General features: G+C 37.5%; 2 protein-coding genes across 2 annotated transcripts in view; both read right to left on the reverse strand.

Moving 5' to 3' along the window:
• LOC5576337 (protein ultraspiracle) overlaps positions 1–26881 on the reverse strand; it is a 130567-nt gene that overhangs the window by 78298 nt on the left and 25388 nt on the right. The window lies entirely within an intron of this gene.
• LOC5576336 (odorant receptor 85c) lies at positions 21042–22677 on the reverse strand. Its single transcript, XM_021854515.1, has 3 exons — positions 21593–22677; positions 21376–21531; positions 21042–21172 (listed from the first exon to the last, which is right to left on the reverse strand). Exons 1-3 carry the CDS (start codon positions 22556–22558, stop codon positions 21110–21112), a joined length of 1185 nt encoding a protein of 394 aa, XP_021710207.1. The 5' UTR covers positions 22559–22677; the 3' UTR covers positions 21042–21109.

Genomic DNA, 26881 nt, shown 5'->3' on the forward strand with positions numbered 1-26881 from the left:
TTGTTGCACTGTTGATTCTTCTCTATCACATTAATATTGGGAGCTGACCTCCATGTAAATAAAGATACACAGCGAAGATTCATGTTCTCATTTCTTCTTGAATTTGCCTTTGGACCTTTGCGCAAGTGGAAATGGTACACCAACTTATATTCATTTCTATATCACTTTTCATCTATGCACTGTTGCTATTGGATCGCATTATTGACGTCCCGTGAGTAATGAATTTTGTTTTCTCATCCTTACGGCATGACGTTGTGGATATTTTAGGATTATGGGTATAACTGCAGCCTTCCATCTGGTTCCACATATAAAAAAGGATATGCGTGGTTCAATATGGGGCGAGGTTGGGTTGGATTACATTCCTTCTCGAGGACGTCCACAATCGATGGCGTATGATGAAGAAACAAAGAAATAAATAATAAAATGAAATGATATTCCTATAACATGCAATTAAAATTCCTATACTTTATAAGATCGTGGCACCCTTAGTCATTTACTTGGAAAGACGAGGCGTCTAATAGGGTGCAGAGCTACTTGGGCACATCCATGATTCGCTTTGGCATGGGGTTTTTTTCTCGGTCAAATTATCTGAAACTTTGAAAGAAGAAGCAATTCAATTCGACGCATATTGTAGCCAAATAAAAGCTCAATAGCTTTCCAAAAAACCCCACTGCCGAAGTGAATTAAAGGTGCCAAGAATAGTTATGCGGTAGTTTTCAAACAGAAAGAATGAAGGAAATATTTTATTCTATTAAATAGATAATTTTCTTTTTTTAAAACCTTAGGTACCCCAAAAAATTCAGACATCAATCCGAAACCATCACCGTATTTAAAAGTTTTAGTGCACGATTCAAAAATACAACTGATTTGTGATTTTTCCTAAAAATCTCATCAAAATCGATCGAACGATGATGAAGATACCGTTTTGATTCATATTACGGACAGCTTCAAATTCCGGACATTCTCGTTTGTATGGGAAACATTTCACACGAAATGTTTCAATTTTCGCCGTCCAAAAGTTCTCATTTTCGATGCTCGTTTTATTAGGTTTTTTTCATAAATATCATTGCAAATTTATAATGCCCATCTACCTTAGACGTCTCTTAAGTGGTTGAACGATTTCAATTGATGATTTGACTGTTCCTTTAATGATTATCATGAGCTGTCCGTAATTCGAATCAAAGCGTCCGGAATATGAGGCAAAAGTGAGGGAGTGTCCGGAATAAGAATCATGAAAAGGCCACACGTTTTGATTTATTTAAAATTATTCAAGTTGCGGACGCGTATTCTTTACCCACCATCCGAAAGTTAAGGGCTTCCGACGCTCGATAACGCTAAAAAATCATACAGAATGATTTATTTTGTACGGTCTAAGCTGGGTCATACTTCACTGAGGCCTTAAGTGTCCGTAATATGAATCAAAACGGTACATAATTTCGAAACTGTGATGTCGTCACCCAGCACTTTAAAGGTTAACTCGTATCCGCCCAGCAAATGGAAAAAAGTTCAAATTGCTGCTATTTCGGTAATTCTTGACGGATTGTCTTCGTTGTTCAATTGGAATCGCCTGGATGTCTACACGCAGCGAACTGGACTATCGAATTTCATACATTTTGCCTTATGAAAGGTGGAACGAATATTGCAATACGAACGCTTTATGTATCGTTTTAGCATCACTCCACATCATGGCGCGTGGTGTACGCTCGGGCCTATCGATCGCACGGTTCTTGGTTCGATTCGAGGTTGCCGCGAAAACGTTTTTTGTTTTCAAATTCTGGTTTCATAAGGCAAATTTATGAATTTCAATCCGATTTCTTGTGGCGAATTTTCATAAGGGGTTCCTATGTTTATCGATAGTCCATTAGCCTGAGTGTAGTGTTTCGATCATCATTGGAATTTTTGGAAACGTCCATGGGTTCAGAGTTATTCCGGTGGGTCACTGCAATGCACTGGGTCAAGTCGAGTAAAACTGACCCCAACTTCCTTTTCAATCAACTTTTACTCAACTTATTAGTAGAAATCTGACCTCAAATCAACGTATTCTTATAGTTTCGGCTACGGACTTTATTGGAGAACTTAATTAGACATTGAGACCAGCTTTGGCCTTGGGTATTTATTCGGTTATTTATGAGACTTCCTTAGAACAATTTGAACTTTTTTGCCAATTGCTGGGCGTATATAGGCTAAGAAGCAATTCGTATGTTTTTTTACATTTTGTTATTACAAGTATTTTAAATAAACAGACCAATAAAAGCTCCAGATCCGTGCACTTGAAAATTAGAACTTTGGCTTCGATTCATCTTCACCTTAAAAAAGCTTATAGTTTCAAAATCTGCACACACTTAAATTATTTTCAGGAATCGTAAATTTCACCGTAATCTCAACAGCTGAAAAGTTCGGTGAAATAAATTAAAGGAGCACGGTAAATTTTTGCAGTTTTCGGTAAAAATTTCACCAAAATTCGTTGAATTTCGACGGAAATACGGTGTTTTATTGTACCGCACTGTTAACTGTAGAGATTACGGTTAAATTCACGAATTACGGTAAAATAATTTAAGAGTGCACTGATTGCGGTTTGTGGTCATATGGTTCCAAAGATATTCCTAAACGTTTATCGCCGCTTTTTGCATGGACACAAAGACCACAATTGAGATCGATTGTGCTACTTTTACCAGAATCGTCAGTTCCATGAAAAGTAGTACATACCAGATGACCAGTTCGTTCACCATCCTGACAATTATTAGTGCCCTAAGCTTTTCGGAGAAGTGGACTATTCTAGGAAAACGGCATATTCGGGGATCTGGCATTTAGGGTAACAATATTCGGGGAAAAGTAACAAAAAGCCCTGATGAAAACTCCAAGTAATATTTTTGAAAAATGTATGGAAAATTTACTAATTGAATCTTTAAAAGAGTATGCTGGAGTCTGGAGTATTTCCAAGATAAAGAGCTAGAGAGTCTTGGAAAATTGTGTGCACCTCCAATGATCTCTACTGCCCATAAATGCATGTCAGTCCCATGTTTGCTGGATTTCCTATGTACATGGGACAATTATGCGTTTATGGGCAGTCTAGGAAGAATCTATGAAAAAAATATTCCTGGAATAGTGAAAAAAATCCTGGAAGAGTTCATGTAAAAGAAGATCTTTGAATAGATTTCTGATGGAAATCCGGACAGAATCCCAGAAGGAATATTAAGGATAAGCCCTGCTGAAATTACTGAGTCGACTACTGAAAGAAATTCTAGAGAATGTTTTGAAAAACAGCTGGAATTTGTGGGGTGGGATGTCTGGAGGAGTCTGACTGTATTATTGAAGAAATCACTGGAAGAAATCCGCATCACTTTGAGGAATCAGTGTAGGAATTCCAGACGTATCTATGGAAAAGATTTGTATGATATTTTGGAGCTTCTTGGGTTTACACCAGCATTCTTCCACGAATTCTTGCAGAAATTATTTCTTCATTTATCAATAGTTTTTTTTTAGAAATTTCCATTCAAACATTTAGTTTGGCATTTCAATTTTTTTTCCTTTTTGATATTTTAAGAAAATTTTCAAAACACTCCTGCAAAGTTTGTTTCAAATGCCCTTACGAAATAAACTCTTTCAATGTTATAGGTAAAATTTTCTAATTTCATCTTCAACTTTGGTAGATTAGGATACAATCCCAAGAATAATTATCATGACAAAAACCGGAAGCAACATTGTTGCGAACTTTTAAACTCGTGAATAATCATTTATCATGAACACAAAACATAAAAATTGTTCGATTCTTCGTAGTCAAATTGTCAAATTGTCGAAAATCGCAATGCGTAGATCTACGACCATTTGATGTACCGTTCAAGTTAGAGCAATCTGTTGTTGCGGTCTACGATTGTTGCAATAATCACAAAAGAAGTCAATGTTATGATCCATTGTTGTCAGTATCGTTAAATCATCTTTATTTGAAAATTGACACATGTATATAGTTTGCATGGTGTTCTGTACTTACTAATTTACAATTATCGAGAGTGATACTAACCTGAAAAGAAGAAAAAATATATAAGTAAGATACGTATTTTACATGAAATAGAAAGATAATAGAGTAAAACAATACTTCATTATGCTTTCATTATTTACTTTATCATAAATGATTGTCTCAGTAGCATTGTCTCTTTCCAATAAGATATAACGCAAACAATGACGCACACTGTGACCAAATTTGAGCCAAACAGCTGTATGAAAACCCTTCTGCCGAAGTGAATTAAAAGTGCAAAGTATTAAATACGATTATATGCATATTGCACTCTATCTTATCCTCTGTCTCAATCTAATAATAATCTCCATTGAAAACATGAGTTGATTTGAGGTACAAAATATGACTTCAATAGACATTCATTTTTCAAAACAACATTTATGATGTATTCACACATAACCAGATTCCCATTCAAAAGATCAAAAACTACTCCCAAAGTAACACACTCGGTTACCAATGACTTTTAGGGCGAGATCATAGTTATATATACAACTGTACAAGAGAAATATAAAAAGCTACTCTTAAAAAAATGGGGAACCTGAAGAAAAATATGTTTAAACTATAAACAGCAAGGAATTTTATGAGTAAAAATTTTGAACAATTCCTTCGAAAAAGATAAAAAAAGCCTAGAGAACATACTGAAGGAAGACACTGCGAGAAATTATTGATAGGACTTCTTTGGTAAATGCACGAACATAACCACATAACGATAAACTTGAGGTTTGAAGATTGATTTGCAAAAATTTCATTCATTCGGAACATCCTGCAGACATTATTGTGCGACAGATCCATTTACAATTTTGAATGTATCAGTCCTATGAATTGAACACCAATAAGTTGCATCACAATCGATGACACCTGCCATGTTTTCCATGAACGAAAACGGATGCCCTCGTCTAGCGTAAACAGAGCAAAATTTCGAAAGCTTTTTCAGTTTTTCTCTTCCAAAGTTGAAAAAACTTCCCAACTCTGTTTGATTTATGTCAATCTCCCGGCGCGGTGTCTATTTCAATTTGTACAACATAATATAGTATATCTCGCCCCTCACTCGATAGCGCATTGAGGTAGGTTTCGGGTTCGGTTTTGGGAGTTTGGGTGGCGTGCTCTTGCTGCGGTGATGCTGAGTGGGATGAACACATAACTCCCTCTTGCAATAGGGGTCGTCAACCGTTGCGTTGTTCGGATTGGTGTGTACGTGTGCGGCTATTAGGGTGTTCCAGAAAAAAAATCAATGTTTGAAGAGTAATGGTGCTCTACCCTAGAATGAAAGATATGCTTATTTACGGCATTTTTGTAGAACAAACCAACTTTCTAAAAAAATATTTCATGGTTCTGCCAGACATTTGATACTTGATACCTGTGTGGTGTCTTCATGGCTAAAACCTTGATAATTAGAAACATTAAACAAATTCTGTGGTGTCTCCATGGCTAAAACCATGATGAATGGAAACATAAAAAACATTCACGAAAACGACAATACTATACTATAGGAAAGGGTTTTAAGGTTTTGGAATAAACTTCGTACATCTATCTTAAATTGAGTACTGATAAAAAGTGACTTGAAAATTTGATTTATACATCTTTGAAAAGTTCTGCAGACAAGAAAGGAAAACAGTAGACTTTGAAAACATCTGCAAAAAAACATCGAAATGTGACAATTATCATCAAACACGACCATTTTACAAAAATCGATCTTTCGAAACATCGAATCGGTTTTTATAAAGCGTTGATTAATTCTACAAAAATTCTATAAGCATATCTTTCAATCTAGGGTTGAGCACCATGCCTTTTCAAACAAAGTTTTATTTTTCTGGGGCACTCTATATCGAAGAAGGAACCCACATCCAAGGATCCACCGAAAGATGTCGATGGCATCGGATTGGGAGTTCGTAGAACTTCACGGCACTTTTTGGGCACAATAGCGCAAGAACCTTTCAACCAGCAGCGCGCACGTTCAAATACCTTTTGGGTTTCCTTCCCACTGCTGCTTTGTTGGAGAAGATCAGGTCAGATTGCTGGTAGCTGGTGCTATACATATATTCAGGCGCACTCGTCGTACACGGCAGCACCGAAGGAAGAAAGGACGGACAGCCGTTCCCTCCTCATCTGTAGTATCGCTCTCCTCTTCGGTATAGACTGCCGTAATATACACAACATCAAAAATTTATTCAATTTCTATTTACCCTAGAGCAGCACCGTACGCGCCACCCGTTAGTTGGCGAATCCTTCCACTTGATACGGGTTCCAAACATCTGTACATACTTGGTGGTTTACTTTTCTCATGGAAAGTGTAGTAATTTTTATCATGGGGAATCATAATTTAAATATAGCGGTGGGAAATTTCACAAAAGGCATAATAAACATGTGGCATAATAAGAATAATATGTCTTCTTAAAAATGTAACCTATTCTTGTATGAAACTGCTTTATGCAAAACGTTCTTATGCGAAATGTCTTTATGCGAAATGGATCCCATAATTCTTGATTCCAGAAGGCCTAACTTTAAAGTGTAAACAAACAATACCTATGTTATCGACTGATCCATAATCATAACAATTTGATTAAAAAAAATACTATTTATGAAGTGCATGATTGACAGTATCCAAAAGTGAATAAATTTGGAATATTCTTCTATATATATTTTTATACAACAACTTATTTAGAACAACTAAATTTTCTTCAAAACTAACAACAAACTTTCGAAAAGGGATAACATTTTTGAAATCATGAACAGGTTTTCATCGCAATTGTGATAGAGGCAAATTTTCATTGAGGAAGCTTTCTTGATTATAAAGATTTAGAGCCGACATCACATTCTACTATATCGAAGCAGGACTGGTAACAACGCTATTCACATTTCTTCCCGTCCTCCTGTGTGACTCAGTCCGGTAACTCTCATTTACACTATGGAAAACCTCATCTTCACTGAAAGATTTCATTTCAATCACATTCCCTAAAACTTCCATAATTTAAGAAATTTTAAGAATTTCCCTCAACGACCGCATATACTTGAGAACGTAAACAAAGTTTTTCATTCCTCCGGACTGAGAAAAAACTTGTGCGCATCAATGTGTGCGTGAAGAAAAGGGTTTCTTTGGCTGTGGTGTTTTCGCTACACTGTGAGAAGCTGTCATGATTGTTAGGTCATAAGGAATTGTGGTTATCTGTTTGTTCTGTATCTTGATGGCGCCAATGATTTTTTATAAGAAATCCATATATCTCATCATGCTGAAGTGTTGTATTTTGACCACTCACTATATCACAGTGAGCCGTTAGTTGTGAGACGAATCTGAAAACTGATTGCGACCGAAATGAAAACGGATATGAAGAATAGAATCTTATTGCAAAATTCGAAAACCGTCTTGGGAAAGAATTGTTTGGCATCGGTTTGACTCAGCATCTTTCACAGCAATACTGGAAAAATTGCACTGAAATCTCACTGATCAAAGCTAACCCAAGTAACCAAGCGCTTTATTTCGCCCTGCGTGCTAATATAGTGCTATTAGACGCCTGACAAGCCCTATATTATAATCTCTGAAGATCTGTTGTAAGAACATAGAGGGAGCTCTGAAGGTTTCCCTATCTGTATTCCTGAAGAAATCACATCCCTTTAGGAATCACATTACAAAATTTATTTTCTTTGGTAGACCCTTTTCAAAACGTAGTCTAGGAAAACTATAGCTCAAATTTAGCTTTTTTGATTTTGGGCTTCTGTTTTAATAATAATCTATTACACATTTTCATAAGAAAAATCCATCCCCCAAAAAGTGGATGAATTTCCCAACTTTTTTTCCCCGATCTTTCAATTTGCCACTCGTGAGCTACATATTACGCCCGCGACGTGACCCACGTCGTTTCGTAGTCTGGAACGTTGTACGATGTGGTCCCGCCGTCCGTCCGTTTTCGAAAGAGAAAGCATGATGCAATAAATTCTAATTCGGGCAAACCGTCAGTGACGGGGCTGCCAAAAATTCACTTGGGCTAGGTCATGGCACCCTGGACGACTCGAATGCTCCGCGAAGCTCCAAGCGACCAAAGTAGTACATAATCCCAAACATATTTGCTCGGTTACCTACTCTGCTTTTCGTCGGAGCGGTGATGCTTGATTGTTTTTGATATCATAATCGTAATGTGTCTGATATCCGACAGGGGGCCGGGGCCATTTGGTAGGAACCCGGGTACAGGTAAATAACAAAATAACGATGGATTAAGAGCAAATTTTGCAATCGTATCAAGTTCATTATGTTATTTATTTGACACTTAATATCAGATCTTTAGAAAATTTGCAATCAGAACAAAAAAAAAGTTGTTGCGTTATCATTGTCGGGTAACAAAAAATAAAGTCATGATAAAATTTGTTACACAAGCAAAAATACTAAATAACATAAAACATCATTAGAGAAACAAACTTTGCCATCATAGTAAAATGTGCTATTATTTTGATATCCAATAATTACTGTAGGAAAATAATACGTTTGAATAACCTATTATATATAACAACTACCGGAAAACTAAACATTACATGTACTTTGAAATTGGATTAAATGGACAAATTGATGTGAAGTTTGCGAAAAAGTTACACGTCTTCTCGGTGAAAATCGAACTCACGACTCCCTGTTCACTAGACAGGGCGCGTTATCCTTAAAAAAACTATTATAGATAGTTTGAAGCACCAAATACAACATTATTGTGATACAGCAAAAATGTAATTTAACCACTAAAGAAAAATAATTGAATGTAAAAATGACAATTTGTTAACGAACTCTAATGATCAAAGTAAATTACAGAATTAGAAATTAAACAGCAAATTTTACCCTTATCATCATCCCCACGTGAAAAAACTGATTTAGTTATTGTTTTGTAATAAATATTTCAATGCTAACTGTTTTTGTTAATATTTATGTTAACGGTTCGTAACTGTAATGGCAAATTGAGTTATTTTTGAGTTTTTATGCCATTCAAACTTATTATTTTTGTTATTTTACTTTCATTTCAAACAAAAAAATAACAAATTTTGACATTTGAACGTCCACGGCAATCACTGAAATTTATTACTCATTTGTCATTCTCCTCTACCCGGGAAAGGTGCACCATTTGGGATTTGTGTTATGTGGTTAGTTTGCTCACCTCCACGTTCCGCGATAGAACGCGGTGTGCTTGCGGTAGGTCATGAGGGTTAGGTTTCAATTAGCAAAATTGGTTCGGAAATTGACCTCTCCATTATACCGCTTAGTCTGTGTGTGTGGTGTGGATGTGTGGTTTCAACAATGTGGTTATTGACATGTGAGAAAAATGTCGAGCTGAATTAAGAGAACAATATAAACCAGGTAGATGAAGCATCTGATGGATGCCTGTGTTCCATCGAAATCGGAAGGATTGTTTTGGTAGATGATGAATTATGCAATAGTGATAGTGAACAAAGGCATTTGCTCTAGTTAATTTATGCAGTTACCACTGTAAGGTAAAAACTTTTAATCGCATTACTAATCGAATGTTTTGAAAAGGAAAATTATACTACAAATAGTGTAAGGTGGGGCAAATGTTCGACCTTAGTGGAATAAAAAATATTTTCAGAAAAACTATAACCTTTGAAGCATAGCATAGCATAGCATAGCATAGACTGACCTTTGAAAAAAAAAAAAACAAATATCACACAGTGAACTTATACAGGGTGGCCACTGAATATCCATTTTGATATTCCCGCTGTTCTCCCGGTATAATTTTCAAAATTTTGCAGGTTTTCAATTGTGATAATAGGATGGTTCATATTTTTGGCACTTTTGATTAACATCGACAGGGGTTTGTTTTGAATGGTACCAAGCCTATATTTATCAACGAAATGCTCCTTTTGTGCATCTTACTACCGACTTTTAGACAATGTGGCCGAAAAACATCTCAGAAGCCAAAGTAAATCAACGAGGTGCGCAAATAATTCTTTACCCTCATTGAATGTATTTCAATTCCTAATGTTTCATTATTTTTTTCTTCGTAGTTTTTCAAAGCAAACACATTTAAGGTAAGAATTAAACAAACCCTTACATGTAGAAACATGTATCTCACCTTATATATTCAATTCTTAGTCGATTAGACAACTAATGACTCTCGGATTTATTGATTTATTATTCAGTAACTAAAGAACATTTTGTATCCAATATATTTTGTACTTAAACTCTCTGCAAGAAGTTTTGAAACTCTGATTTAAAACTGTGACTCAGATAAGTTAGAGAAAAGTTCAAGCCCCAATATTGAGAGAAAAAATGAAAAATGCAAAATATTCCCAAGTAACCATGGCGTCCAAGCTGCAATTTAATCATATAAACGGTGTATATAAACCAAGCATTACTGTATAAGTACAATTAAAGTTGATGTAAAGTGGAAAAGGGCCGCACTAGAGCCATAATGAAACTATAATTAGTAACATTAACTTGACTTTTGTAGGTACCTTTCCCACTTTAAATCAACTTCAATTGTACTTCTACGGTAAAGTTGGCTTATATGCACCTTGAGCAGCATTATTTCTTGGGTTTCTAAGAACTATAGTGTAGCAAAGTAGACAATTTTTACAAGAAATTAGATCATTCATGTTTGAAAGTTATTTGTACAAAAATAACAGATGACTAACGGCAATATCATAACAACTTTCTAACTCAACTTATTTTTGGCCTTTTGTAGATTTTGTAGAATAAGTTCGTTCAAAATGATTTTCCTGTTGACCATCCCTAATTCCCGTTTTCCCGTATTTCTCCCGATGGATTGCAATTCCCGTCTTTTTCCCGCTTTTGTCCGTGGAAGTTCGATCAAAAATTACAATTTTCACATCTAAAACCAACAGATAGCCATATTTTTTCCCAATCTAATCGATTTCTATAATAATTGAAGTGAACGGCTCTAACTTCAATAGCATTCGAACCACTATGACATTCATAACATTTGTTTTTAACCCGTATCCGACCGGGTTAAGAAAAAAAATTCAAAAAAATCTCGTGAAGCTATTTTCTATCCGATTTGCAAACTTCTTTCACTATATGAAATCCAAACTCTTCTATTTTTCTATGCTAGGGAAAGTGGTCCAAAATTTTGCCTGTGGCCGGAATTATTCCGGTGTCCTCCTGGGTCAAGTCGGGTGAAAAAATGATCAACTTCCTTTTCTGAACAGTTTTATAATACTTAACAGTCATTTAACTACTCAAGTTTTGTAGAAACAGTCAATCGTGCAACATGAAAGATATTCAAGTGATTTAAGGAGTCACTTTCATGGAAGTTTCCTTGAAAAACTGAAATATGCCTTCCGGAAGATCCGGAACATCCGTAAAAGTGGTCAAATCGTTAAAAATGACTTGGAAAGCCGCGGTTTTTTTGTTTTCAATCTCACTAGTTTTCAGCATACATGGACATAAACGATGCTTTGAGTGCATAAGACCCTGTATGGCCATTGGGGGGCTCACCGGAAGATCCGGAACATCCGGTAAAGTGGTCAAATCGTTAAAAATGACTTGGAAAGCCGCGGTTTTTTTCAATCTCACTAGTTTTCAGCATACATGGACATAAATAATGCTTTGAGTGCATAAGACCCTGTATGGCCATTGGGGGGCTCACTGGAAAATCCGGAACATCCGTAAAAGTGGTCAAATCGTTAAAAATGACTTGGAAAGCCGCGGTTTTTTTCAATCTCACTTGTTTTCAACATACATGGACATAAACAATGCTTCGAGTGCATAAGACTCTGTATGGCAATTGAGGGGCTCACCGGAAGATCCGGAACATCCGGTAAAGTGGTCAAATCGTTAAAAATGACTTGGAAAGCCGCGGTTTTTTTTTTTCAATCTCACTAGTTTTCAGCATACATGGACATAAACGATGCTTTGAGTGCATAAGACCCTGTATGGCCATCGGGGGCTCTCCGGAAGATCCGGAACATCCGGTAAAGTGGTCAAATCGTTAAAAATGACTTGTGAAGCCGCGTTTTTTTTTCAATCTCACTAGTTTTTAGCATACATGGACATAAATAATGCTTTGAGTGCATAAGACCCTGTATGGCCATTGGGGGGCTCACTGGAAAATCCGGAACATCCGTAAAAGCGGTCAAATCGTTAAAAATGACTTGGGAAGCCGCGGTTTTTTTTCATCTCACTTGTTTTTAACATACATGGACATAAACAATGCTTCGAGTGCATAAGACTCTGTATGGCCATTGAGGGGCTCACCGGAAGATCCGGAACATCCGGTAAAGTGGTCAAATCGTTAAAAATGACTTGGAAAGCCGCGGTTTTTTTTTTTTTTCAATCTCACTAGTTTTCAGCATACATGGACATAAACGATGCTTTGAGTGCATAAGACCCTGTATGGCCATTGGGGGGCTCACTGGAAAATCCGGAACATCCGTAAAAGTGGTCAAATCGTTAAAAATGACTTGGAAAGCCGCGGTTTTTTTCAATCTCACTTGTTTTCAACATACATGGACATAAACAATGCTTCGAGTGCATAAGACTCTGTATGGCAATTGAGGGGCTCACCGGAAGATCCGGAACATCCGGTAAAGTGGTCAAATCGTTAAAAATGACTTGGAAAGCCGCGGTTTTTTTTTTTCAATCTCACTAGTTTTCAGCATACATGGACATAAACGATGCTTTGAGTGCATAAGACCCTGTATGGCCATCGGGGGCTCTCCGGAAGATCCGGAACATCCGGTAAAGTGGTCAAATCGTTAAAAATGACTTGTGAAGCCGCGTTTTTTTTTCAATCTCACTAGTTTTTAGCATACATGGACATAAATAATGCTTTGAGTGCATAAGACCCTGTATGGCCATTGGGGGGCTCACTGGAAAATCCGGAACATCCGTAAAAGCGGTCAAATCGTTAAAAATGACTTGGGAAGCCGCGGTTTTTTTTCATCTCACTTGTTTTTAACATACATGGACATAAACAATGCTTCGAGTGCATAAGACTCTGTATGGCCATTGAGGGGCTCACCGGAAGATCCGGAACATCCGGTAAAGTGGTCAAATCGTTAAAAATGACTTGGAAAGCCGCGGTTTTTTTTTTTTCAATCTCACTAGTTTTCAGCATACATGGACATAAACGATGCTTTGAGTGCATAAGACCCTGTATGGCCATCGGGGGGCTCACCGGAAAATCCGGAACATCCGGTAAAGTGGTCAAATCGTTAAAAATGACTTGGAAAGCCGCGGTTTTTTTTCAATCTCACTAGTTTTTAGCATACATGGACATAAATAATGCTTTGAGTGCATAAGACCCTGTATGGCCATTGGGGGGCTCACTGGAAGATCCGGAACATCCGTGAAAGTGGTCAAATCGTTAAAAATGACTTGGAAAGCCGCGGTTTTTTTTCAATCTCACTTGTTTTCAACATACATGGACATAAACAATGCTTCGAGTGCATAAGACCCTGTATGACCATCGGGGGGCTCACCGGAAGATCCGCAACATCCGTAAAAGTGGTCAAATCGTTAAAAATGACTTGGAAAGCCGCGGTTTTTTTTTTCAATCTCACTAGTTTTCAACATACATTGAAACCCCCCAAGTGGCCATAGCTGATCATAAAACGTTCTATTTATTAATTTCGTCCTTGAATGTAGAAAACTAGTGCAATAAAAAACAACGAGAATTTCCGAGACATCTTCTATAATAAGGCCAGTTTTACGGATGTTCCGGATCGTTCGGGGGACCAATCAGTAGCCAACTAGAGTCACATGGTGGCCTAAATACTGAAAACAATAAATTTTCAAAAAATTGTAGTGTTGTAGGGTAAGTCACGTTAATTGTCCACTTTTCCGGATATTTCGGATCGTCCGATGAGCCCCCCAATGGCCATACTGGGTTTTTGCACTCTTATGCACTCAAAGCATTGGTTATGTCCATGTATGTTAAAAACTAGTGAAATTGAAAAAAAAACCGCGGCTTTCCAAGTCATTTTTAACGATTTTATCACATTTACGGATGTTCCGGATCTTCCGATGAGCCCCCAATGGCCATACATCCTGTTCTGCTCCAAAAGGGATTTGAGTCTATCAAACATGTTTTGAAAAAGCTACTTGTAAGCAGTTTTGCTACCGGGTACATTCCCAAATCCTGGCGTGATATTACTGTAAAGTTTATCCCAAAAGGAGGACGTGCGTCGTATGAGGAAGCGAAGAGTTTTAGACCAATCAGTCTAACCTCTTTTCTTCTGAAATGTCTGGAACGCATTATCGATCATCACATCCGTGATGTTTATTTGGCAAACATGCCTCTTCATGTGAATCAACATGCTTACCAATCTGGAAAGTCCACTGTGACTCTTTTACACAAAGTTGTATACGATATCGAGAAAGCATTCGCTCAGAAGCAATCGTGCTTGGGTGTTTTCTTGGATATTGAGGGTGCCTTTGACAACGTGTCTTTTGATGCCATATTGGAAGCCGCACGAAACCATGGGCTACCTACAATGATTACCAATTGGATTCATCAAATGCTCAAAAACCGACATCTCTTCTCGACATTGCGTCAAGCAGCGATTCGAAAATTGAGTGTTTGCGGATGCCCCCAAGGGGGAGTCTTGTCACCACTTTTGTGGAATCTCGTAGCAGATACGCTATTGAGGCAACTCAATAATTGCGGTTTTCCAACTTATGGATTTGCCGACGACTATCTAGCTCTAATAGTTGGTATGTGCATAAGCACCCTATTCGACCTGATGCAAAGTGCTCTTCAGATAGTCGAGAGTTGGTGTCGCCAATATGGCCTTTCGGTTAACCCGAATAAAACATCTATTGTTCTTTTTACGGAAAGACGAAACCGCGATGGAATTCGACCTTTACGTCTTTTTGGCACTGAGATTAACCCTCTAATACCCAACCCCGCCTTTAGACGGGGTACACTTTGGAATTTTGTGTATTTTTTCGTAGCTCGGAAATTAAAATTATTTTATTTTTGGCTTAAACCTTGACTCATAACACGCATATAAGAAAAGTTTTTTATGATTTTTGAAACTTTTTTGTATTATTGAAAATTGTTTGAAAAATTGTATTCTTATACAACCTACAAATGCCTGGGATTCATTTAACGTGTATTGTAAAAAATCGTACCTTTTATATTTTTCTACGATCAACCTATCACAGAAGAGGAGCCTGATGATATTGAAATGATTCCAAATCTGTTTTTCCGTTAGTTACACGGAAAATAAAAAATGTTCCAGAAAAAAATTAAAAAAATCATATTTTCAAGAGTATAGTAAAAACTCAAATTTTTATTATTGTCAAAGATCAGTAACCAGAAGAGGCTTCAAGAAAAAATTTGAAAGGATAGGGATGTTCAAAAATAAAAATAATAAAAATCAAAAAGCAAAATTCATAAATTTGCGAAGAAAAATAAATCATTGCCAAAACCGTGTTTAGAATGATTTTAGATAACGAAAAATAATATTTAGATCGAAAACAAAAATTTGGGTATTAGAGGGTTAATGTGACTGATCAAGTAAAGTATGTCGGAGTCATTCTAGATTCCAAACTTTTATGGACAGCTCACATTGATTTCAGAGTCAAAAAAGCTTGTATGGCCTTCGGTCAATGCCGGCGAACCTTTGGTAAAACTTGGGGCCTCAAACCCAAATATATCAAATGGATTTACACAACAGTTGTTCGACCAATATTGGCATATGGATGTCTTGTGTGGTGGCAAAAGGGCGAAGTGAGAACAATCCAATCAAAATTGGGCCATCTCCAAAGGATGTGCTTGATGGCGATGTCTGGTGCGTTCTCTACAACTCCCACAGCAGCGCTCGAGGCCCTTTTCGACGTTGCGCCACTACACATATATCTTAAACAAGAAGCACTTTCTTGCTCTTACCGTTTATGGGTACTGGATCTACTGGAGAAAAATCCAGTGAATCGTAGATCTACACACACTTCGTTGTTTCCACTTTTGGTGAATTGGGACAAAATTGTCCTTGCTCCCAGTGATCTCACAATTGCTTGTAACTTTCCTTACAGGACATTTACCACACAATTCCCTTCACGGGAAGAGTGGACGTCTGGCTATTTGGAAAGAAGTATATCAAACAATATAGTATGTTACACTGATGGCTCCCTTCTTGAAGGTAGAGCTGGTGCAGGAGTATATTCTCGTGAGCTAAGGCTGAATCAGTTTTACTCACTTGGTAGAAACTGCACCGTTTTTCAGGCGGAAATATTTGCCCTTATGTGTGGAGTGCAATCAGCACTTCAACAGCGCGTAATGGGTAAAGTCATATACTTCTGTTCAGATAGTCAAGCTGCTATAAAAGCTCTCGCTTCGGCCAACTCAAGGTCGAAGCTTGTTATCGCATGTCGAACTCAAATTGAGGAACTGAATTCAGTCAACTCTGTAAACCTTGTATGGGTACCTGGCCATTCTTCCATCGCTGGAAATGAATTGGCTGATGAGCTAGCTCGCGATGGAGCATCGCATGACTTCATTGGCCCTGAGCCGGCTATTCCAATTTCGAAGTGCTGGGTGAAGCTTCAGATAAACTCTTGGGCGGCAACTCAGCACAAGCAATATTGGAATAGTTTGGAGTCGTGTCGTCAAACAAAATTGTATATTACTGAGCCATCTCCAAAGGTGGCGAAGTATTTAACAAATCTGTCAAAGCAGAATTGCAGTCTCTTGGTCAGAGTGTTGACAGGCCACTGCCGACTCAACTATCACATGGCAAATATTCAGCGTGCTGACTCATTTGTGTGTGATAGTTGTGACTCCGATTATGGAACTTCGTATCACCTGATATGTAACTGTCCAGTTTTTGCGCAAATGCGATTCCAATTACTTGGTAAGCACTTATTAAGTGAAACTGAATACAGAAGCCTGAATCTTCAGGACATCCTGTTATTCTTAACCCGCTGTGGTAATGAGCTATAGGCTCTCTTTACGCTCATGCGTTTTGCAGTGCCCTTTTTAGGGCGCTGTTCGAACCCATTGTGGTATGGAGCTACATGCTCTCATTTCGCTTATGCGATCTTCCCTCTTCAAGGGACCTCACTCCTATTTCCTCCCATCTTTCCCTTCCCTTTCCTCTCCCATCGGGTAGATGATGAAATAGGCTCAAATATGGCGATGGCACAAATCTCCCAACTGGTGGGGAACGTGCCTTTGGAGCCGGCCTTCTGATACCTGATACATTGAAACCCCCCAAGTGGCCATAGCTGATCATAAAACGTTCTATTTATTAATTTCGTCCTTGAATGTAGAAAACTAGTGCAATAAAAAACAACGAGAATTTCCGAGACATCTTCTATAATAAGGCCAGTTTTACGGATGTTCCGGATCGTTCGGGGGACCAATCAGTAGCCAACTAGAGTCACATGGTGGCCTAAATACTGAAAACAATAAATTTTCAAAAAATTGTAGTGTTGTAGGGTAAGTCACGTTAATTGTCCACTTTTCCGGATATTTCGGATCGTCCGATGAGCCCCCCAATGGCCATACTGGGTTTTTGCACTCTTATGCACTCAAAGCATTGGTTATGTCCATGTATGTTAAAAACTAGTGAAATTGAAAAAAAAAACCGCGGCTTTCCAAGTCATTTTTAACGATTTGACCACTTTACCGGATGTTCCGGATCTTCCGGTGAGCTCCCCAATGGCCATACAGGGTCTTATGCACTCAAAGCATCGTTTATGTCCATGTATGTTGAAAACTAGTGAGATTGACAAAAACCGCGGCTTTCCAAGTCATTTTTAACGATTTGACCACTTTTACGGATGTTCCGGATCTTCCAGTTTTTCAAGGAAACTTCCATGAAAGTGACTCCTTAAATCATTTGAATATCTTTCATGTTGCACGATTGACTGTTCCTACAAAACTTAAGTAGTTAAATGACAGTTTAGTATTATAAAACTGTTCAGGAAAGGAAGTTGATCATTTTTTCACCCGACTTGACCCAGGAGGACACCGGAATAACTCCGGCCACAGGCAAAATTTTGGACCACTTTCTCCAGCATAGGAAAATAGAAGAGTTTGGATTTCATATAGTGAAAGAAGTTTGCAAATCGGATAGAAAATAGCTTCACGAGAATTTTTTGAATTTTTTTTCTTAACCCGGTCGGATACGGGTTAATTGCGCTACAAACTTTTGCCCCACTAGAACTTTTGCCAAATTGCATTATTGCATAATTTGCAGACAAATGAATGATTCCGGCGCTATTCCATTTGTCCGAGGACGAGAACAGAGCTGGTGGCGATTAAGCGTCCCAAAAATAGGAACTTCAGAGACCTTATGTCTTCGTTTGTTCAGCTTGAATAGGAACCAAAACATGATCAAAATCCAAACAGAAACCAAGAAAAATAACCATGCTGTTTATCAGAGTATTTGACCAGTCATCTCAGTAAATTTGTTACCGTAATCCGGGGGCAAATTGAGCACTGGGGCGAATTTTATAAGGTCAGTAACAAAAAACCATTTCCTCCCAAGAATGCTGTAGGTGTCGTTGGCTCCACAGACATTCCATGTTTTCCATTTTATAGATGTCTAATGATGAGTTTCAACTATTTCATTTTTATTAGGGTCAGTATTGCATTCACATTTTTTGAAGGCGTAAGCAATACAGTTGGAAATGTCGGTAGTAAACAATCCACTGGTTCTAAGCCAACATGTCAACTTTGAGTGATCAAAATGTTGTGTGGGCTTAAATATGAACTACTGAACTCATTTTTGATATCATACAGCATAGCAAGTTTAGTTTTTTGCTCATAAAACCGTTTATTCTAAAATAATGTGCTTATTTCGAAGGAAATTGCCTACATTTACCGTTTTGATTCATATTACGGACACTTAAGGACTCAGTGAAGTATAACCCAGCATAGAGTATACAAAATAAATAATTCTGTATGATTCCTTAGCGCTATCGAGCGTAGGAAGCCCTTATCTTTCGAATGGTAAAGAATACGTTTCCACAACTTGAATAATTTTAAATAAATCAAAATGTGTGGCCTTTTCATGATTCTTATTATCTTATTCTTAGTCATTAATGGAACAGTCAAATCATGAATTGAAATCGTCAAACCACTAAAGAGTCATCTAAGGTAGTTGGGCATTATAAATTTTCGAAGATATTTTTGGAAAAAGCTTACTAAAACGAGCTTCGAAATTGAGAACTTTTCAACGGCAAAAATTGAAACATTTCGTGTGAAACGTTTCCCATACAAAGTAGAGTGTCCGGAATTTGAAGCTGTCCGTAATATGAATCAAAACGGTAGGCGTATTAGACAGATTTTTAAAGTTTAATTTTGCAATAACTTGATCAAATACTCGAGTTGTAAGAATTTTTACATCATTTTCAGATTCAGGAGACCCACATTTAGTAGGTAGTGAAATTTTTCATTCTTAAACCTGCTTAAAGAAGCAGGCTCTGTCTCAGTAAGGACGTATTGCCAAGAAGAAGAAGAAGAAGACGAAGAAGAACCTCTATCGTAATCGTTACAGTGATTTTTCAGGAATTCTACTAGTAGTTTCGTCAGAGATTTCTCCGAGAATTCCTCTAGGAATTCTTTCTAGGAGAATTTTTGATCATTACTAGATTTTTTTAGACCGGTTCCGACAGGGCTTCAGGATTACCTTCAGCAAATCCTCCAGTAATTCTGTCAGGTGTTCCTCTAGGGATTCCTCCAAATATTATTCCACGGATTTCTGCAGGAAAATACAAGGATTCTTCTAGAGATTTTGCGAGCGATTCCTACAGTGTAATCTTTAGTGAGATTCCTCAAGGAATTTCTCAAAGGATATTTCCGGGAAATTTTCAAGCTATTATTTCAGGGCTTCCTACAGAGATTTATTCAGGAATTCTTCATACGTTTCCTCTTGATATTTCTATAGAGCTTCCTCCAGAAATCTTACCAGAGACTCCTTCAAGGATTCCACCAGGAAAATCTGTACAAAAATTCTTGGCTATATCCAGGAGTTCCTCCAGGGATCTTAAAGAATTACTCCTGTGATTCCTGCATAAATTTCTCCAAGCATACTTGCAGAAATTTCCCCAGGTAGACCTCTCGAGATTCCTGCAGGAATTATTCCTGTGATTTCTTCAGGGATTACACCAGGGATTTCTTCAGATGTTCCGCTAGGAATTCCTCCAGGGATTTTTTTTTTTCAGAGATTCGTTATTGGCCTCCGAAACTTCCTGTACGAATTTAACCTAAGAGCGCCTCAAGAGATTCATACAGAATTTTTTCAGTAATTGATCGAGGAACTCCTTTACTTAAGAAGATTTTGAAAAGTCCCTGGATAAATTCCTGGAGCAATCGCTGGAGAAATTGTTTGAGTCAACCCTGGAGGAACAACTAGGAAATTTCTATGAAGCAATCCTCAGAGTGATTCCTAGAGATTTCTGGAAAATTTGGAGAAATCTCTGTATTATTACATGAAGAAGTAAACTCTAGAAGAATATCTGGGAGACTCCCTTGACGAATCCTTGCCTAATCCCTGGAAGATTATTTAGAGAATCCTGAGAAAAAAAAATCTTGCAGGAGTCTCTGGATGAATACCCGAGGATATCTCTGGAGGAATTCCTGAAGAAATCTCTGGAACAATTTTTAAAGGAAGCCATGCAAAGATTTTTCTGAAGTAATTCTTGGAAACATTCGTGAAGAAATCCTTTAACCTATTCAAACTCTATAAGCAGAATCTCAATAAGGAGAATCTCAGTGACATCCTGTGGATACGATTAACTGACACTGAAGAAGGCTACAAGTGGTAGTCGAAATACGAGTATCTGTCAAAATATAATGCAACTAGGAATTAAAAGGCGCAATACTCAAACAACTTTTGGATTCTCTTTCATGGACAAATTGCTGGGTAAATCTCTGGAAGAATCCCTGGAGAGATTCCTGTAGGGATCTCTGAAGGATTACCAGGGTAAATTGCTGAATGAATCAATGAAAGGATACCTGGGTTATTTAGGGGAACCCTTGGAACTAATCACTTTTATAAAAAAAATCCTCCACTAGGTTAATCAGAGAGCAATTTCAAAAGAGTAAGTAAGCGGAATGTTGTTCCAAAATTCTTTATTAGCTTAACATGTGCAACACAATCATCACAGAGCCGTCATGCCTTGCCTCGTGCGATTTATTACTCCATCGGCTCGTTTAGCACCTTTAGCAAGGTGAAGTAGGAGAATGATGTGCTGAGAATCTACAAAAGGGTATATTTTGGAAAAATATTCAATCTAAACAATTACTACAACCCAAGTAACCATACAGCACTTTAATTCGCCCTGCGTGCTAATGTAGTGCGATTATAGGGTTGAAATGCCCTATATTAGCCGTATAATATCCCTATATGTTCAAAAAGCCGAATTAGCGGGCTAGTGGTCACTTGGGAATACATTGCATTACCGTTTTGAAGCACGTCAAGTTAATATCGATAAACTTCATCGCTGTCAGTTTTTGAGCCCGTTGTCCACGCTCAAGGATTATCAGTATTGACTTCTGGAACGGGCGGTTTCCCAAGTACCACAACGACTCGTAGGCGTAATTGGACACAGCAAGGCTCTGCAAAACAATTGATTCTATCTTACTGAAAACTTCCAAAAAATAAAGACTTAATTCAAACTTTTTCCATCATCAGATTTCCGTAATAGCACAGCAAATAAACGTCCACCATATGAAGGAATAAGAAAGTCGCATACGGTATTGCTTTGTTGATACTGTCCTGAGCAAACACTTGGAACCCGGTGAGACAAATGATCACAGAGCTCAGCAAGAAGCTGGCCAACATCGATCGCGAGAAGATGTTCTCGACTCGCAAGCACAAATCCAGCAATACTGAATGTCTCTCCACGCATTTGGCCAATTCTTTGTGGTCGTTATGCTGAAGCACTGAAAGTCGATCGCTCAGCACATCGAAATGCATGCTGATCTGCAGAATCAAGGAGCAGAGCATCAGGTCGATGTTCATGTTCGCTACCACGGAAGCGGTCGATACCCAAATTTGCTCGATGAACGTCAATTCGTAGAGGATGGGTCTGCGCCAATCGTACCAATAGTAGATGAAAAATGGTAACGTTTTTTCGAAAACTCCCGTAGTGAAATACGTATGCAGTACCGGTGCGAAAGGGACTATATTGAAAAAGATCAACGTAACTAGGTAGAAGATCACGAACAGTTTCATATAAAGAATTTTCTTGGAATAATCCTTGGTGATAGTATCGTCCAGCGTGCTAGGATAGATGCCCTTCAGGCTAATCAGAATGCTGTTTATTTCCTTGTGGTAATATTTCTGGACGGATAGCTTGACAATAGCCAGTATACCGTGTCCCACCAGTGGAACCAGGCTCATGATGAAAACAAAATCGGCATTTTGTTCAACAGATTTGGCCAGGTATACCAATTCCAAAACAGCCACTAGAATGCTGTGCATTAGGGAAATCCAGAAATAGACGTTTTTTGCTTTGGACCACTTAGAGCTAGGCTTCTCGTCGTTGTAAACCACGCCGTTAAGAAGGCCGAAGATTTTTGGCAGCCGAAAGAAGGAATCATATTCCAAGGAACTGCTCCGGTCGGCTTCGATCCAAACCATGTTGACTTGTATTGTAATGAAACCGTTCAAAAATTATGAGTGTTGTTCGGAACAGCTTGTTGCAGCTTAATAAGGCTAAAATGCGATTGGAAAACTTTTTTATCTGTTTAGTGCTGAAAGTGTGATGAATCCATTAAATTTGAAGTAGAAGTGGTAAAATTATGGAACTTTCCATGTTCAATAATAAATGTTTCAAGTGACTCTTCACAATATCAACCGACGATGAAGACAATAGAATCACAGCCGAACAGAGGTAACATTTAGTACGAACCGCGATGATCAATATACTAGTCGTGAGAACTATGCAAAAATCACAATATTTGAGCAACAGCGAACCAACGGTTTGAAAAGGTGATATAGATGAATGATGTCGAAAGTGTGACGTTTATTTGTCTGTGCTAGAATGATTAGTGCCGTTTTGATCCGTAGAATAATTTATACCAAAATGGTGTACTATGAATTGTTGATGTGGCTGCCTATGAATAGTAAATTGCTTGATCAATTTCACTGTCTTTATTTACTGCTGGACAAAACTTAACACAGGGTTGCATGCTCTTTTCGCTACAACATTACTGCTAGGCTTGTTCATTCTTCTCCTTCTTTCTGGCAATAGTCTATTTACTAATCTATCAATCTATAATAATTGCCTGCAAGATTGGTAGAATGGTAGAACTTGCGTGCAAGTTCTGGTATGGATACATGAGATAGACAATATGTGATAATCATCATGATCGAGCATTGGAGACAAGTAAAGAAGACAGATGAGAAGAAGATTTGAGACACTACTCTTCTTCTTCTTTCTGGCGTTACGTCCCAACTGGGACAAAGCCTGCTTCTCAGATAAGTGTTCTTCTGAGCACTTCGACAGTTATTAACTGAGAGCTTTCTTTGCCGAGTGACCATTTTTGCATGTGTATATCGTGTGGCAGGTACGAAGATACTCTATGCCCTGGAAATCGAGAAAATTTCCTTTACGAAAAGATCCTCGACCACCGGGATCGACCCCACGACCCTCAGCATGGTCATGCTGAATAGCTGCGCGTTTACCGCTACGGCTATCTGGGCCCTCTACTCACTACACTGAAATAAATCAATGAGGCTATTTTATTGGAAATTTCATATAACAACACTTCCGTGCTTAAGCTTCAGTTCAGTACAAGCTTTGCATATAACTTTGGCCGATCCGAATCTATTGTGATTGTTATATGCATATTCGTCATAGCAATAGTATGATTTCAGCACTACAGCAGTGGAAGTAAATTATAAAAATGATGAAAAACGAAAGTGCCAGACTTAGCATTTCTGTGCTTTGACATTTTTTTATGGTAAGAAAGCTTATAGAATGGAATTTGATCGGATGAGAAGTTTTATTGATAGAATCTATATCTTTACAGCGTGACTGTTTGCTACAAGAAACGGCAGCCCAGGAAAGATATAGAAACCATCTCTTGTGTGGGTTTCACTTTGAAAGAAGGTAAAAAATAGATGTTCCAGATTTTGGCTTTCTTCGTGCCGCGGTTTGAATCTGGTAAATAAAACAGTTCATTCGAAATTAATTTGAATAAAAATTAATATTAATAAAATCGACATATTTTCTGCAGAAAGTCCTCAATGGTTAATGGTTTTTGCTACGTATAAACTGTATCTTGGAAGCTCCGTCCAGGTGCTTGTGAATTTGAGTCCAGTCCAGCTCCGTCCAGGTGCTTGTAGATTTCATTTCGGATCCAAACAACTACAACACAATCAAATTTTCAATGCGTACTGGAAATGACCAAATATTATGTGTTTATAGCAGAATATTCGTATAGCGTTGATAAAAATAAAATTTGAATAAACATATATTTGTAGATTCATGTTATCATAATTATTAATGCGATATCCCATATTTCATATAACCAGTACAAACCGTACACATATGACATTCATATAGATTTAACAGCTTTTATTCAACAAACAAAATCCTTTTGTATAGAAAAAGCCAATGAAGTTATAATGCACTACCCGGACGTAAGAAATTAATGTTTTCAATATAACAATAATATGGCAAGAGGAGACTCATATCATTTGCACTTACATACATAGGGGTAGTCGGGGCGGTTTGGCCAATGGGGTGGAATGAGCACCCCCTTAAAACTGCATAAATCCTTTAAATTTCATCTGAAATAACATGCAACCTCAAAGCTGATAAGGAAATTAAGCAATAGGCATGTTATAAGTCAATGTTCAAAACTCAAATAAAAATAAATAAATGATGTTCGAAAAAACTGCCCATATCGCCCCGAATTACTCTTTCAAATTTCATCATTTCAGAATGATGATGTTTGACTGTTAGAATGTTTTAAAAAAATTATATCTTCTTGCACGGAGTATTTATAAATACTAATAACTTTCAAGTGTAGTAACAAAATAATTGAATTTTTAGATTATATGAGATTATTTTGCAATCAAAAATGGGGTGCTCATATCACCCCATCATTAAAAAATCGACTCGAAAAATGAGAAATTTTGAAAAATCAATCATTCATCCGTGAAATTAAATAAGACAAAGGGAATCATGCGGATCTATTGTATTCATCTAAAAATTGTTGGAAATCATGCAAACATTCGAAAAATTCATAATATTTTCAGCAGTTTTATCGACTTTTCCTTAAGGTGGCCAAACTGCCCCACTTTCCCCTACTTCATGTCAGAGATTTTCACGCCATAGTAAAACCTATTAGAAATTCCAATAGCGCAAAATTATATGCTTGACATATAACAATGAATGAGAGAGTTGGCTCAGTGTACTTTACACTACTCACAAACAAATTTTATCATTTGACTTTTATCCAGTCGACATTAACTACGCTACGACATTCTGCTCAGCTGGAAAAGGAATTCCTCAAGACACCACATGATAAGAATGCTCGCTTCGACTTCCACCTGCTATTCACGAGCAGCTTTTATTTTCTAATTCCGTTCATTATCGCCTTCTGCATTAGGGGCAATTCGAAGTCGGTTTCGATCGAACAGCATGCATCGAACAATGTTGCAACAGTACATAGGTCATTAAAATAATACACTTTTTCGTGCATCGCCGTACGTTTCTCCAATCGATACCCAATCATTGTTGGTTGGCAGGAATTTAGCTGGCACATACCATTATGCTTTAGGTATGCCGTCGTTCAGGAAAAGCATTTACTGAAAACTATAGTCACCCGAGCAGAATCTGATCTCGAAATATTATCACAATGATATTATATTTTGGTAGGGTAGGTGTACCAATTATGGATGCAATATGTCAACAGTAGTAATAAAAATTAAGTTGTAACCGCGTTTCTAAAACGCAAGCATGATTTGTTGGTGTCAATTACTAGTTTAAAGCCTTGTGAATCTGTTGATTTAAACAGTTTTAGTACTAAATTGACTTTAATTCTAAAAATGGATTTTAAAAAGCGATGTCTTTGTACCAATTATGGCAATAGCGTTCCTAGCATTCGACATAAAAGTGTACCAATTATGGACTATCGAATATTTGCACGAAATGAACTCAAACGCCATAAAGAGCGAATGATAATGCAACGCTAATATGTAATGAAGATATCGTTTATAAAATTTTCCAAAAATTTTGGGTTAAATAGATGTTAAATCATTTTTTTGCATTGGGTTCATGGGAGGAAATTAATTTTCGAAAAAGAAGTCAAAATGTAGTGTAAATGCAAATTATGATACAAAACAGCATTAATGATCTCACATTACCTTTCCAGTGCCAATTTTTAACGAAAAAAGAGGAAAAATTCAAAAATCGAGTGTCGCTGAAAACTCCTCTCTATCATGAAATAAGCATCTTCCGCTCGTGAACGTTTTCGAACGTGTGATTGAAAAATCTTAGTAATTGAGTACAAAACATGAAGATAATGCCTTACCGAACCGTCCCGTCGTGGAAGTCACCCGTAAAATAGCTTTACTTCTTTTATTTTACTGATCAAAAAATGTAAACAAACCGCCTCCAGAGTATTGCCATAATTGGGCTCTCATACACTCTCTGTACCAGTTATCGACATAGTGGAAATAACACGATTTCCAACTTAAAACAGTAGAATTGATTGCATACCAGCTAAATTTATTCATTTGTTCTCACTAGGTAACATACATTCATCGGTTGAAACAGTTTATCCGGATGAAAACATACATTTCGTAACGGAGGTCCCTTAGCCAACTGCTAAGAAGGTGACATATATGTGAGGCAAAATTTTCAAATGTTCATTTTTCGAAGCTTATTGCACGAATGTTCTTTTCAAGGTTTAGTTACCATCAAAAACAAATTGTTTAATCATTCCTGTG

Source organism: Aedes aegypti, chromosome 3 (genome assembly GCF_002204515.2).
Source record: "Aedes aegypti strain LVP_AGWG chromosome 3, AaegL5.0 Primary Assembly, whole genome shotgun sequence".
NCBI classification, from domain to species: domain Eukaryota; kingdom Metazoa; phylum Arthropoda; class Insecta; order Diptera; family Culicidae; genus Aedes; species Aedes aegypti.